This window comes from Monodon monoceros, unplaced genomic scaffold, assembly GCF_005190385.1.
Source record: "Monodon monoceros isolate NGI ecotype Baffin Bay Population unplaced genomic scaffold, NGI_Narwhal_1 Super_Scaffold_4, whole genome shotgun sequence".
NCBI classification, from domain to species: domain Eukaryota; kingdom Metazoa; phylum Chordata; class Mammalia; order Artiodactyla; family Monodontidae; genus Monodon; species Monodon monoceros.
This window is the reverse complement of record NW_021703781.1, coordinates 66,820,345-66,833,285: the sequence shown is the minus strand read 5'-3', so window position 1 is coordinate 66,833,285 and position 12,941 is coordinate 66,820,345. Positions and strand designations below refer to the sequence as shown.

The 12,941-nt window shown below is 44.1% G+C and overlaps 1 protein-coding gene across 8 annotated transcripts in view; it reads left to right on the top strand.

Annotated features, from left to right (window-relative positions):
* Window positions 1–12,941, top strand: part of ABLIM1 (actin binding LIM protein 1) — a 320,517-nt gene that overhangs the window by 132,257 nt on the left and 175,319 nt on the right. The window contains exon 1 of one of the 8 annotated variants that reach the window (XM_029244849.1): window positions 6,814–7,127. The exons of 6 other annotated variants lie outside the window; for them this stretch is intronic. In XM_029244849.1, coding sequence (XP_029100682.1) covers window positions 7,112–7,127 — 16 coding nt within the window. In that variant the 5' untranslated portion in view covers window positions 6,814–7,111. Of the gene's footprint in view, window positions 1–6,813; window positions 7,128–12,941 lie in introns of those variants that run through there. One more of the 8 variants, XM_029244852.1, reaches the window with a different exon arrangement.

Here is a 12,941-nt window from a genome sequence, read left to right as displayed (position 1 = left end):
TGTGTGTGTGTGTGTGTGTGTGTGTGTGTGTGTGTGTGTGTGTGTGTAGTTGGGAACAGGGGAATGGAGACTCTTTCATGACCTCTGTGGAATGAAGACCCAGCAAAGCAAAAGGCCCAACAAAGCAAGAGACCCAACAAAGCAAAGGGAGGGCCCATGGCTTTGGATTCTGACAAGCCTCTTCCCTCAAGTGTAAAGATAATAACATTATCTTATCCAGTTGTTAGGAGGATTAAATGAGGTGATAAATGAATGTAAAGAGAGTAGAATGGTAGCTGACACATAATAAACCCTCTGTAAATGGCAACAAAAGTGGTACTTAGGGTTAGTTATTAAGGAGACTTTGTAAGATGCTACCCGGTTAAGTTCCTTTCAACTCATTTCTCCTCACGGTGAACTATTGGTTTGCATCTTGGCAAATACTTTCAAGCAACCACTAAATTGATTTATATATAAGAGACTGAATTTACTTTTAATTTACTTGAGTAAGATTTTTAAATCAGCCTTTTTGATATAAAAATGAATACTTAGCATTTTGACTTACTATGGTAAGCCAGTGACATTTATTCCTTAGAATTCATCAAATATCACGTTCCTACTTTGTGCCTATCACTATGTGAATACAGATATTCACACGTGATCCCTTCCCTCAGAGAGCCCACAATCTTTTGCAAAAATAGACATATAAGTCCTCCATTGCAGTGTAGTAAAATTCAGAGCACTGGTGACATTAAGTACCAGAAAGAAGGGGGTGTTGCTAGGAAAGGCATCACAGCTCCAGATGATAGGAAATGACTGTTTTTCTTTCCCAATAGCTGTATTTCTACCTAGAAAATATAAGGGGAAAAGATAAAGCCAATAGTAAATTGTTAGGGGGAAAAAAAGCCTTTTTCCCCAAGTAATTCAACGGTATTTCTGTACTTCTTGTGTGAACTTCTCGTGTGCCTGAAATTGGGCTAAAATTCATGAAACTCTCTGTACTATCAAAAGATCCTTTGAATTCCAGTAATAGATTCCAGTACACTTTCAGGAAAAAGGCTTGTTTTGTGCTCCCTCTGCAGTTTATATCTTTAGTGGATTATTTATAGAGAGCTTTAAATATACCTTAGTAATTTTTCCTAAGCTGCAACCTGTTGTTTAGGTCCAAACTCAGAACTGGCTTCTGAGAAGGACCACAGGTAAGTTTTGGATACAAATGTAAAATAATTCTACTTGAAGAACTCATGGAAAAGAATTTTGCTGGGAATTGATTCTGTGAGATTCACATGGAAAAAATCCTAAGAATTCCCGTTGAAAACATGAGAGTGGGATCAAGAGAGATCAGACATTTAGGAGTTTGTGTCAGACTGTAGGAAACTTTGGAATCATCACTACTAATAAATTTTCATGAAGATTGCAGTGAATGTCAGGATGATTGTTATTTCAGCCAACTGAGAAGATGGAGGTTGTTTTTTAGATGTGGCAGCGTGAGCTATAGCTATGTTTGTAAATTTCATGTTCATTTACTTCCTGTGATGCAGACCCATGTGCTAGGCCAGTCAGTGGTCCTTCAACACTTAAGGAGCTGGTGCAGCTCCAGCCTCATCCCCGAAAATCTGAATCATCAGACCTTGGATGGGACTAGGTGTATGCATTTAAAGCATCCCTCGTATTTTTTTATCCCTGGAGGTCTGCAGGCTGCACTCTTGGGAGTCTAGCAAAGCATGAAAACCTCCTTCCCTTCATGGAGCTCACAGCCTCATTGTGGACATGAAGCCATTACTACAGGAGGATAAGCCAATCCCAAATGCTTTGTGCTACTTAAAGTGCTATGTGCGGGATGTGCCTGGCTGTCATTTTATTCTATTTCTCAGGGAAATATTTAAGTACACTAATAAACATAGACACTTTCTGGGCATGTCTGCTAAACACGGGACATGCACACACCAACACAATCCAATTTGGAGGAAGGAGGCAGTATGATTGGAAACACATCATGGCAGACTTTGAAATGCACCCAAAGTATTTTGAACTTAATTGGTAAAGAAATAGGTAGCTCAGGTTTGAGACTCTCATCACATCACTTCTAATGTCCATCGTCCTTAGTGTGGCATTCAGAGCCCTCCATGATCTGCCACCCTGGCCTTAGTTTGAACCTCTCCCCATTCCCCTTGAACAGTGAGCTTGATACCTCGTCCCAAGGGGAGGCCATGGAATGATCTTTCCCCCTTTCTTCATTTGTCAGCCCTCTCTTACTTCTTTACTCCTCCTAGAAGCCTCTCCTGACTCCCCAGATTGGGCTCAGTACTGCTCTGCACCCTGTGCACCCACTTCTGCCGGGGCTACTCTTTGTTGCAGTGTGCGGGCTTCTCATTGCGGTGGCTTCTCTCGTTGCGGAGCATGGGCTCTAGGCGCTTCAGTAGTTGCAGCACGTGGGCTCAGTAGTTGTGGCTCGTGGGCTCTAGAGCACAGGCTCAGTAGTTGTGGCACATGGGTTTAGTTGCTCCATGGCATGTGGGATCTTCCCGGACCAGGGATCGAACCCGTGTCCCCTGCATTGGCAGGTGGATTCTTAACCACTGCACCACCAGGGAAGTCCCCCCACTTCTGTCTTACCACCTTCCTAACTGGGTTGAGAGTTTTTGTGTGTGAGCATCTCCTCCACTAGATGGTAAGCACCTCCAGAGCAGTGGTTTCTCTCTTCCTGTTTTGGTATTGCCAGCCCAGTACTTGACGTGCCGTAGATGCCCCATAAATATGTGCAGTGAGGCTGATAGATGTGAACGTTAAATGGAAGCAAATAACAGACTCATTCTCAAGTTTTCCTTCAGCTGGATTCTGCTAGAGAGGATTTTGAGCACTCTTCTGCCAATGAGTCCAAAGGTGTTGAAGGATGGGTGGCCATGGAGGGGTCCTGAAATTCCTGCCCTGTGGATGCACAGGCCATAGGCAATCCGTGGCTCTGTAGGAGAGAGCAGCGAAGATGTGGACTCCATCAGGTTGCTTGTTTTCTGGTTTTCACATTTCCCTCTTAATTGGCATGGCTTCTTTGGAAGTGATGTACTCTTGATTTTTTGCCAAGAGTGGCTGTGTGCTCACAAAGCTTCTCTCTCCAACAAAATGGTTTCTGTCCTTTGGTCACTTGTGGACAACCCTGGCTTCATTTTGTGAGTGAATGACAAGGCAGCAGTGAGTCAGTTTGGGGGAATAAAACAACAAATGAACCCACGGGTTGGTGTCTGTATTATGAAGTCTTATCTCATCTGAGTGGAATGAGATTGAGATAAGTTCTTTGGAAATCTTCTCTAGAAATAACAGTAAAAAGTCCTGCTGTCTTATGAACTGTACATTTTTTATTTTTTCCTTCATTTATTTTGCTGCACTTCTCGTAGCTTTAACTAACTGTAAAGTAGAAAATATCTATGCTTTGCTTCTGTTCTCAAAGCTTTTAATTATTTGGCCCTGAGGCTGGAGACAAAAACAATTTGGTCTTACTCTGCCACATTCCAAAAATAACTTTAGTAATACCCTCTTTGGTTATCTTAAAAGTGTAGAGTGGATGCTTTTATCCTAAAGTAAAGTGTCTGACTGTTGGGGGGACTTTAGCTATATGACTGTTGTTTAGCAACTAAATGCTGGTGACTCATTCACTTTGACTGTGGTACAGGAAAATTCTTTCCATGGAAAACACAGGAGGGGGGCAATCTCTCTGAACCACTATGTAGTATTTTCCTTTGGAAAAGGCTTCTCAGGAAATGAACAGGCACCAGCTGTTACTCTGCTGGCGTAGTCTCCAAAGCGGCCAGTGAGCCTTCCTCAACCAGGGTTTCTGTGCAGTTTATCCACAAAGGTATACAGGTAGGTTCAGAGCTGTAATAAATCAGTTTGGTTAATAAACTGAAATCTCAGGATTAAAAATGGTCACCCTGAATAAAAGAGACATTGAACTAATTGCATTTACAGTATCCAGAATATTTATGTATGATTTGGTTTGGACTAGAAACACAATGGTGTTTTAGTGTCACATTCCATGGGGTGTGGGGCGGGAAGGGAGAGAGAGAGGGTGAGAGAGGGAGTGCCTCCGTGAGGGGCTAATCTATTGATGCAGCAAAAATATAATAAAATAAATTCACCTGCTAGGCTCACAGCACCGAACTAATTCCAGTTCTCTGAGTTTAATTTTGCTTGTCCGCATCTCCTTGCAGGCTCTGAGGGTGTTACAGATGGGAGAAGTAGACCGTGCAGTGCTAGCCGTGAACTTTCGGGGATAGAAAGGGCTTGTCCCCTCCTGCTCTTGAGCCGTGCCCATCCCTCTCGACCTGAGGTCGTGCTGCTCTCATGCTTGGCTCTTATTTATGAATGGAGGTTAGAGAAGCCGCTTAAAGGCTCTATAGAGCTCACACTCCAGCTGGCTGCTGACTTAGGAAAAACATGACCCTATGGGGCTGCAGTGGGGTCAGGGAGGACCGTGGGAGAAGTTTGTGTCATAGAAATGACGACCAATGGGTTGGAGGGGCCTTATTAGCCCTTTCTTACAGGCAGAGATGCCCAGGCTATTAATAGTAAAGCCCTGAATCACAGATGTAGGAATGTCACAGCTGCTTGAGCTCTGCCACTGTTACCCGGCAGAAAACCAGCCCCACCCAACGTCATTTCAGCTATAAACAAAGATGATGGCACGTTGATTGACTTCATTCCTTTCTGTTACCCCAGCTCTCTTAGACCCAACACGGTACAATATTTGCAGTAAAACAGTCGAATCCTGGCTGTGCGTTCTGGTTCTGCAGGGTGGCTTGTCCATCTGCTGCTCTCTCCGAGCCACCGCATCTGCCTTTGTGTCTCTTGCTCATCACATCTCTCCCACGTGGTGGGGAGAGCAAGCAAACAATCTGGATTTTGGAGACAGGTGCTGGAATGGGGTGGGCGTCGGCTTAGTGACCCCAGCCTCCACCCGCCCCCCGGAAGTCACCTGCTCCCGTGAGACCAGCGTGTGCTCCTGCGGGTCAGAAATCAAAAGCCACTGCCGGATCAGACTTAGGCTGGTGAGCGGTGCAGGGGTGACTGCCCTTCACTTTGTGGCTGGGAGGGTTCCTCCCTCACATATACACAGCCCAAGAGGGGCTTGTGTAGAAAACTCTAAAGAAGCAGGGAGAAGGGGGAAGTCAGAATCCTACTTGGATAATTCAGATTTTTACTTTGATCCTGAATTTGATCCTGGATGAGGAATGGAATCCTGAAAGAGCCTCTTCCCAGGCTCCCTCTCATTGTCTGGTCGGTCCCCCACTCCTCCCATTTCAGGAAAGGGGTCGGGGAGCAGCAGGGCAAATCACAAATTAAATGTCATTATTCATTTTTCATTATAATTCAGCCTCCAGGACCTTAAAAGTTGAAGAAAATGAGCTTGAAGGCACCACTAGCATTATTTTTCTACCAAGCCTAATTTTATTTATTTATTTATTTTGGGGGGTAGGAATTTAACACATCTTTACTTGCATAGATTTAAATTGCAGTTTCTACAATACAAATAGAAAGGTTACCCTTTCACTTTTTTTTTTTTAACATCTTTACTGGAGTATAATTGCTTTACAATGGTGTGTTAGTTTCTGCTGTATAACAAAGTGAATCAGCTATATGAATACATATATCCCCATATCTCCTCCCTCTTGCATCTCCTTCCTACCGTCCCTATCCCACCCCTCTAGGTGGTCACAAAGCACTGAGCTGATCCCCCTGTGCTATGCGGCTGCTTCCCACTAGCTATCTATTTTATGTTTGGTAGTGTATATATGTCCATGCCACTCTCTCACTTGATCCCAGCTTACCCTTCCCCCTCCCCGTGTCCTCAAGTCCCTTCTCTACGTCTGCGTCTTTATTCCTGTCCTGACCCTAGGTTCTTCAGAACCATTTTTGTTTTTAGATTCCATATGTATGTGTGTTAGCAAATGGTATTTGTTTTTCTCTTTCTGACTTACTTCACTCTGTATGACAGACTCTAGGTCCATCCACCTCACTACAAATGACTCAATTTCGTTTCTTTTTATGGCTGAGTAATATTCCATTGTATGTATGTGCCATATCTTCTTTATCCATTCATCTGTCTATGGACACTTACGTTGCTTCCATGTCCTGGCTATTGTAAATAGAGCTGCAATGAACATTGTGGTACATGACTCTTTTTGAATTATGGTTTTCTCTGGGTATATGCCCAGTAGTGGGATTGCTGGGTCACATGGCAGCTCTATTTTTAGTTTTTTAAGGACCCTCCCTACTGTTCTCCATAGTGGCTGTATCAATTTACATTCCCACCAACAGTCCAAGAGGGTTCCCTTTTCTCCACACCCTCTCCAGCATTTATGGTTTCTAGATTTTTTGGTGATGGCGATTCTGACCAGCAGGAGGTGATACCTCATTGTAGTTTTGATTTGCATTTCTCTAATGATTAGTGATGTTGAGCATCCTTTCATGTGTTTGTTGGCAATCAGTATATCTTCTTTGGAGAAATGTCTGTTTAGGTCTTCTGCCCATTTTTGGATTGGGTTGTTTGTTTTTTTGATATTGAGCTGCGTGAGCTGCCAAGGCTAATTTTATCTATTCAGTTGGTCTGAAAGAAGCTGAATTGACAGCAGCAGTAATAGGAGACTAATAAGCTAACAATTGACTAGTTTTCCTTATTGGAACAGTCCCTGGCTTGCCCCTCGGCCCCCCTCTTCTGGCAATCATTTATCAGACCCCGGGAGGGGGCCAGGGCTCCAGAGCATTTTGATGCCCGTTTTCCCGGCACGAGGAATGCTACGTGGTGTCAGTGACCAGAGATTAGGACACTGGAATTTTGCATTTGTTACAGCAGCAGCTGTAGTGAGTGGCTGAGGCCGAAGGGCAGCGCCCCCCCACCCCACCCCGCCCCGCAGCAGGGCGCGGCCACCACTCGGCTGCGATCGCTGGGGCGGGCACCGGAGCTCGGCCTTCCAGACGGGGGGCGGGATTTTAGAAAGAAGCCCCGGACTTGGCAAGTGGATGCCCCGGCTCTGCCTCGCTGCCTCTGCCGCAGCCGATCTGCCTGCCTAGGGGCGCTCCCACTCCTAGACTTTGTTCCTGTTTCCTTCGGCGGTGCTCGCCAAAGGCCCTGGTTGCCATGGTGAAGGAGAAAGGTAATTATAAATATCGATCACTGTGCATGGTTGCAGAAGTTGGACTGGTGCTTCAGGGCTCGGCCACCTAATGGGGGATGATCAATGGAAAGCCGGGCAGACATGTTCCTGGTGTAAGAATCTGTATTGTGATGTCTGGGTTTCCACAGAAGGGAGACTTACTTCATCAAGAACCTTTCATTTAGCTACGGTGTCGTCAGAAGCACATCCTATTTCTGGAGTGTTTGCACAGCCGAGCTCCCGGGCGTGCGTCTCTTTTGCCTGACATTGCATTTTGAATTTTTGGTTGTGTTTGAGCCTTGCCTTCCTGCCCTCATCCTAGCCTCCATTCTTCCTCACTTACCCCCCACCCAAATCAATAAATTAATGAAGATGTGTAATGAAAGGACCCTTCTACCACGTCTGTGCTGTTTGGGCATCTGCCCAAGCCTAGCTGGACTGGCTGGAAGTTCGAAGCGGGCTGTCTTAAAGGTTCCAGGTGTGCCACTCTAATAACCTGTCATTTCAGCGGCATCCCTAATCACTCCTCCAAACACCTTAAAGGATGCTTAACATGTCAAAGGTGGCAGATTATGTCTTAAGAAGAAGGTGAAAAGGGAGAGGGCAATCATGCTCTGCACAGGTGTGCAGTATTTATGCACTGGGTGTGGTCCTGAAATGGAAGTTAAATCTTTCAGAATTGAATTGTAGTTTAAATTATTTGTTTATCTGGGAAATATAAAAGAGCACAACGGTGTTTGATTTTAATTATCCACGTAATACATAAATATGTCTTACATTAAGAAAAGTGAAATGTCACAGGAGACTAGAGAGTGAAAGATGAAATCTCCTTGCCCCTACCCTGTACACCTCAACTCCCCTTTCTCTCTTGAGGCAAAATTGTTAATAGTTACTGTGCATCCTTTTAGACCTAGACAGGAATAAGATAGATAGATGAGAGATAGATAGATAGATAGTATTTTAAAAGGATCATTCTTTGATCATTTTCTGTGACTTGATTTTTTCCCTTAATATGTCTTCGGGACCTTTACAACATGATTTGATAGTGTGAGTAACCACCGTTTAATTTTGCTTTTTTGGTAAGCTTGGATTTATTCTACCACATTTTCTGACTGTGGACGTACTTTTCTCCATAAACACAGATGTCTGCTCTTTGGGGGCTGTCTTGAACATTTCAGTGATTTATCTTTATCTCTTTCTCGTAAAGCCCCTACAGGGAATAAATATTAGGTGAACGTGCTGAACTCAAATTGATCCCTATTGCTGGAAACTCAGTTCAGGTTTATGATGCTAATGGATGGATGGAGAAATAGGATCATGACAGCTAAGTGTATTAAGACCACACCTTAGGACAAAGAGAAACAGCTTCTGCTCTATCCATTCTGCTCCTGTGTATGTTTCATAAATCACGTTGTTTTGCTTTGGTTTTTCATGGACTAAGGGGTAATTGAGTGAAATGATTTGGTGTGAATATAGGTGCCTCTAATAATGTTTCCTCTCTTTTTGGGGTGATACCAGGAACACTCAGAGTAACAGATAAATATGTTGACATTTAATCAAGGTCAGGTCTCTTCATTTTTACCTCTCCCACAGAGGAGAGAAACAACCTGGCTCTAATCTCTATTGCTAATGGATTTGAGTTTGTTTCCCCAACAGGAGTAATTTATGAGTGATGGGAAAGGGGATTGTAAAAGCCACTTCCCGATTCCATCCCCCAGGGGTCCATGGAAGCTCCAGACTTGCTGTATGTGGTGAATGTATTATAGATCAGTGGTCCCCGAATAGCAGCTCTTTTTAAGTCATTGCAGACTTCCCAAAGCTCGGATTGCCTGGGTTCACATTTGCTTTACAAGTCAGTAGCCACTTTCTGACTGGAACACTTTGGACAGGGCACCGAGAGGTCACATACTAGTATTATCTTAGCCCTTAGCCACTGATTAAAGGCTGTTCCTTTTTTATTTAGAGGTCTGTGTCCGTCTCCACTTCTGTCTCCCAGCTTCCTGATTGCATTGAACTCAGCCAACAGCAGGGGAAGGCAGGGTTTTTGGTGGGTACACAAGCGCTTCCGTGGGAAGAAAGGAATTTCATTATAACTTTTAAAGCGAGAAGGGCACAGGAAAGCATGCAGTCCAGACATTCATCCTAGAGTGAGAAAACTGGGCTTCAGAAAGGGTAGGTAAATTGCTCAAAATCACACAGCGGGTAATTGGACCAAGCGCTCATCCCCTGTGTTCCATCAAAGGGGAGCATGGCTCAGTGTCTGCATTTACTACAGTGTGTGGACACCCATTGGCTCCGTCACTAGACAGCAAGCCTCTCAGAAGCAGCCCTGTGTCTCTATCTTTAATCTTCCAGTTCATAGCTTGGTGCCTGCCCATCGTAGATTCTCACAGTTGAAACAGGTTGGCCTGTTGTCAGAGCTGGATCCAGAACCTGTGTCTTCTTGATTCTGAGACCTTTCTAGTCCTCTCCATTTTCTCTTGCTGCCAGAGAGGTCTAGCTTCTTCCTTTCTCCTGGAGCTGACACGAATCAGCCTTGAACGAGCTTGGATCACGGCAGCATCCATCCTGAGGAACATGGGAAGCCCTCTGAAGGAGTGACATAGACTGCCTGTTGCTCACCACTTAGAGATGGTTTAGCTCACACTGATTTGCACCACCATTTTCTCTCCTAGGTAAAGTTTCCAAGTATCTCTCGGCTTGGGATTGACACTGACTGGAAAGAAAGCATGCTGGCAGATCACACCTCTACAGGTGTGGAATGACATTTACCAACATGCTTTGACCCTCATTCTCTTCTCTTCTCCTAACCAGGTGCCCACCCATTTCCAGTTGCAGAGACTTATTGATCTGGGAATCTTGATGAAATGGTTATTTCTCTGACGCGTTCAATGGCGTCTTACCCTTGCTGTGTCCTATAACAAAGAATCAGGAGAGATTTTGTGGGTTTATCAGTCAGTACCTGTCTTTCTGAATACACTTTCATCAGCCTCAACTCCAGAGCCCACTCTACTCATTTAAAAACTGTCATTGTCTAGCTTATGTGTGTTCTAGTACAAGTTTTAAAAATGAACACAAAAGGGATTTATTATTCCTTTTTGTTAGAGAAAACACGAATAAGCAAATACTAGAGATTACGTTGTGTAAACACTCATTTATTTAAACAATAAGGGGGGCCTTATGGGGTTTGGAAATCATGTAAGAGGATAAAAATTTAGCAGCAAGGGAGTCACATCAAGGACAGAGCTCTACATTTGAGCAAATCATTTTTTGTTTATTTTGTTTCTCAGAAGTTTTCTGTCACTGTTAGGTGACCCAACTTGCTTTTATTTATTTTTTTAATAAATTTATTTATTTATTTTGGCCGCGTTGGGTCTTCATTGCTGCACGTGGGCTTTCTCTAGTTGCGGCGAGCGGGGGCTACTTTTTCTTCATTGCGGTGCGCGGGCTTCTCATTGTGGTGTCTTCTCTTGTTGTGGAGCACGGGCTCTAGGCGCACAGGCTTCAGTAGTTGTGGCACGTGGGCTCAGTAGTTGTGGCGCACGGGCTTAGTTGCTCCATGGCATGTGGGATCTTCCCGGATCAGGGATCGATCGAACCCGTGTCCCCTGTGTTGGCAGGCAGATTCTTAACCACTGCGCCACCAGGGAAGTCCCCCAACTTGCTTTTAAGGTCGAGCAGGACCCAGTGAAACTCATTGTAGTTCACCCTCAGTGGAGAGACGTTCACCCTCCACCTGACATTCAGGTATGTGAGACACACACACACAAACACACACACACACGGAGCAGTCTTATTTCTTAGCAACTTCTGAGAACAGCGGTGTACCGAGTCTCAGATGTGTTCTACAGACTGGCACCAAAGTAATCCTCTTAGGACGCTGATGTCATCATATTTCCAGCTCAGAAACCTAAATGAGTGACAAGGTAAAGTTCAAGGCTTCCTGCTAATCATTGAGGATTCTCCCCAAGTCCTGAAATTACCTCCTCCCCACTGCTATCTAAGACAATCTTGTTTTTTTTGTGTGTGCTTTTATGTCTTTCTTTGTTTATTTACGTCTTTATTGGAGTATAAGTGCTTTACAATGGTGTGTTAGTTTCTGCTTTATAACAAAGTGAATCAGCTATACATATACATATGTTCCCATATCTCTTCCCTCTTGCGTCTCCCTCCCACCTTCCCTATCCCACCCCTCTAGGTGGTCATAAAGCTCTGAGCTGATCTCCCTGTGTGATGCGGCTGCTTCCCACTAGCTATCTATTTTACATTTGGTAGTGCATATATGTCCATGCCACTCTCTCACTTCGTCCCAGCCTCCCCTACCCTCCCTGTGTCCTCAAGTCGGTTCTCAACGTCTGCATCTTTATTCCTGCCCTGCCACTAGGTTCTGTTTTTGTTTTTAATGTTACTATTAAATCTGCCAGTTATTGAAAATATACTAACTGGCAGGCTTTGTGTTGAAAGCCTTACGTACATTGTCTCTAATCTTTGAAACCATCAAGGTCAGTGGTACTCCTCCCCTTGAATAGATGAGGAAGAGGGGGCTCACAGGAGTTTAGAAACTTGCCAGAGATCACTTAGCGAGAAAGTAGAAGAGCTGATTTTCTACCCAGGCCTATCTGCCTCCAGAATCTGTGCTAATTGTACTTATGGTACCTCCCCCCACACTTTTCCTATTTGAATAATCATGGCGGTATCTTCCTTCTCCATCCTGGGTCATTCTGCCCCTCCTGTCCTGGTAAGAAATATATATAGTCTCCTTTTCTGTATCTGCCCAAGACCTAACTCAAGTTCTGCTTCCTAACAGTGCTTTACAAAGGCCCACCCCTTCTGTATGTTCTTCTAGAGTTACTCTGAACACTTAAGTAAACACCAGAGAAATTATACAACAATTTAATCATCACCTGTATGACTTAAGGAAGAGTGTCTGTCTCTCCCTAAGGAGTTGATGACTTCATATATTGTCTTATCAAACAACCTTTAGAGTTGCCACGTGTTGTTGCCTCTAATGGTATCTGTTCTTCCCCCCCATCCCACTCCTTCCAAAACCCACACCCACACAGACACTACCCACTCAGGCGCGTGCACACTGCCTAATGTAATCAAAACCCATTTCTGTTCCATCCTTGGGGAAGTCTGAGAACAGATCGTTCTCTGCAGTATAATAATTCATTATCCATCCAAGTTGCCTTCCAGGCCCCCTGTTGGTGTAAAATAGCTTCTCCTAGATTCAGTTTTCCAACCCTGCTTCCCAGGTTGATGCTTCATACCCCACCCCTACCTGTGCCTGGAATTGTCTAGGTTCTTCATTTTTCCTTAACTTGAAAAGCCCCAAGTTTTTCAAGGGACACCAATAACAGGGATATTTCCTAAGTAAGGTATAAAGGGAAGCTATTGATTTAAGGAGACACCACGATGCTATAAGCTTCAGAATACATTGTCTTGATCTGTGACTTATGCACACAACTCAGTTGTGAACTTTGAATCTTTGGAGGGAGAGGAGATACAGTTTTGTCATCATATTCCACTCGAGAGGAAAAAAAAACCAAGTGTGAATTTCTCTTACTGTTTTATAAACGAAATAGTACTACTCTCACTAGGAAGTACGGCTCTGCTCCGGTTTTCTTCACAACTGAAGGGCTGTCTGGGTGATGGGATTTCTAACGGTAAGGGAAAGAACTTCACATTAAAAAACAAAAAAAATCACAACAAATCCCTGCCCTCTGCCACCTACTCACTGACGTCTAAAAATGTTTATCCAGAGAGAAAAAAAAAGACTTTGTTTCCACAATTAGACTTAAGGCTGAATGTGGA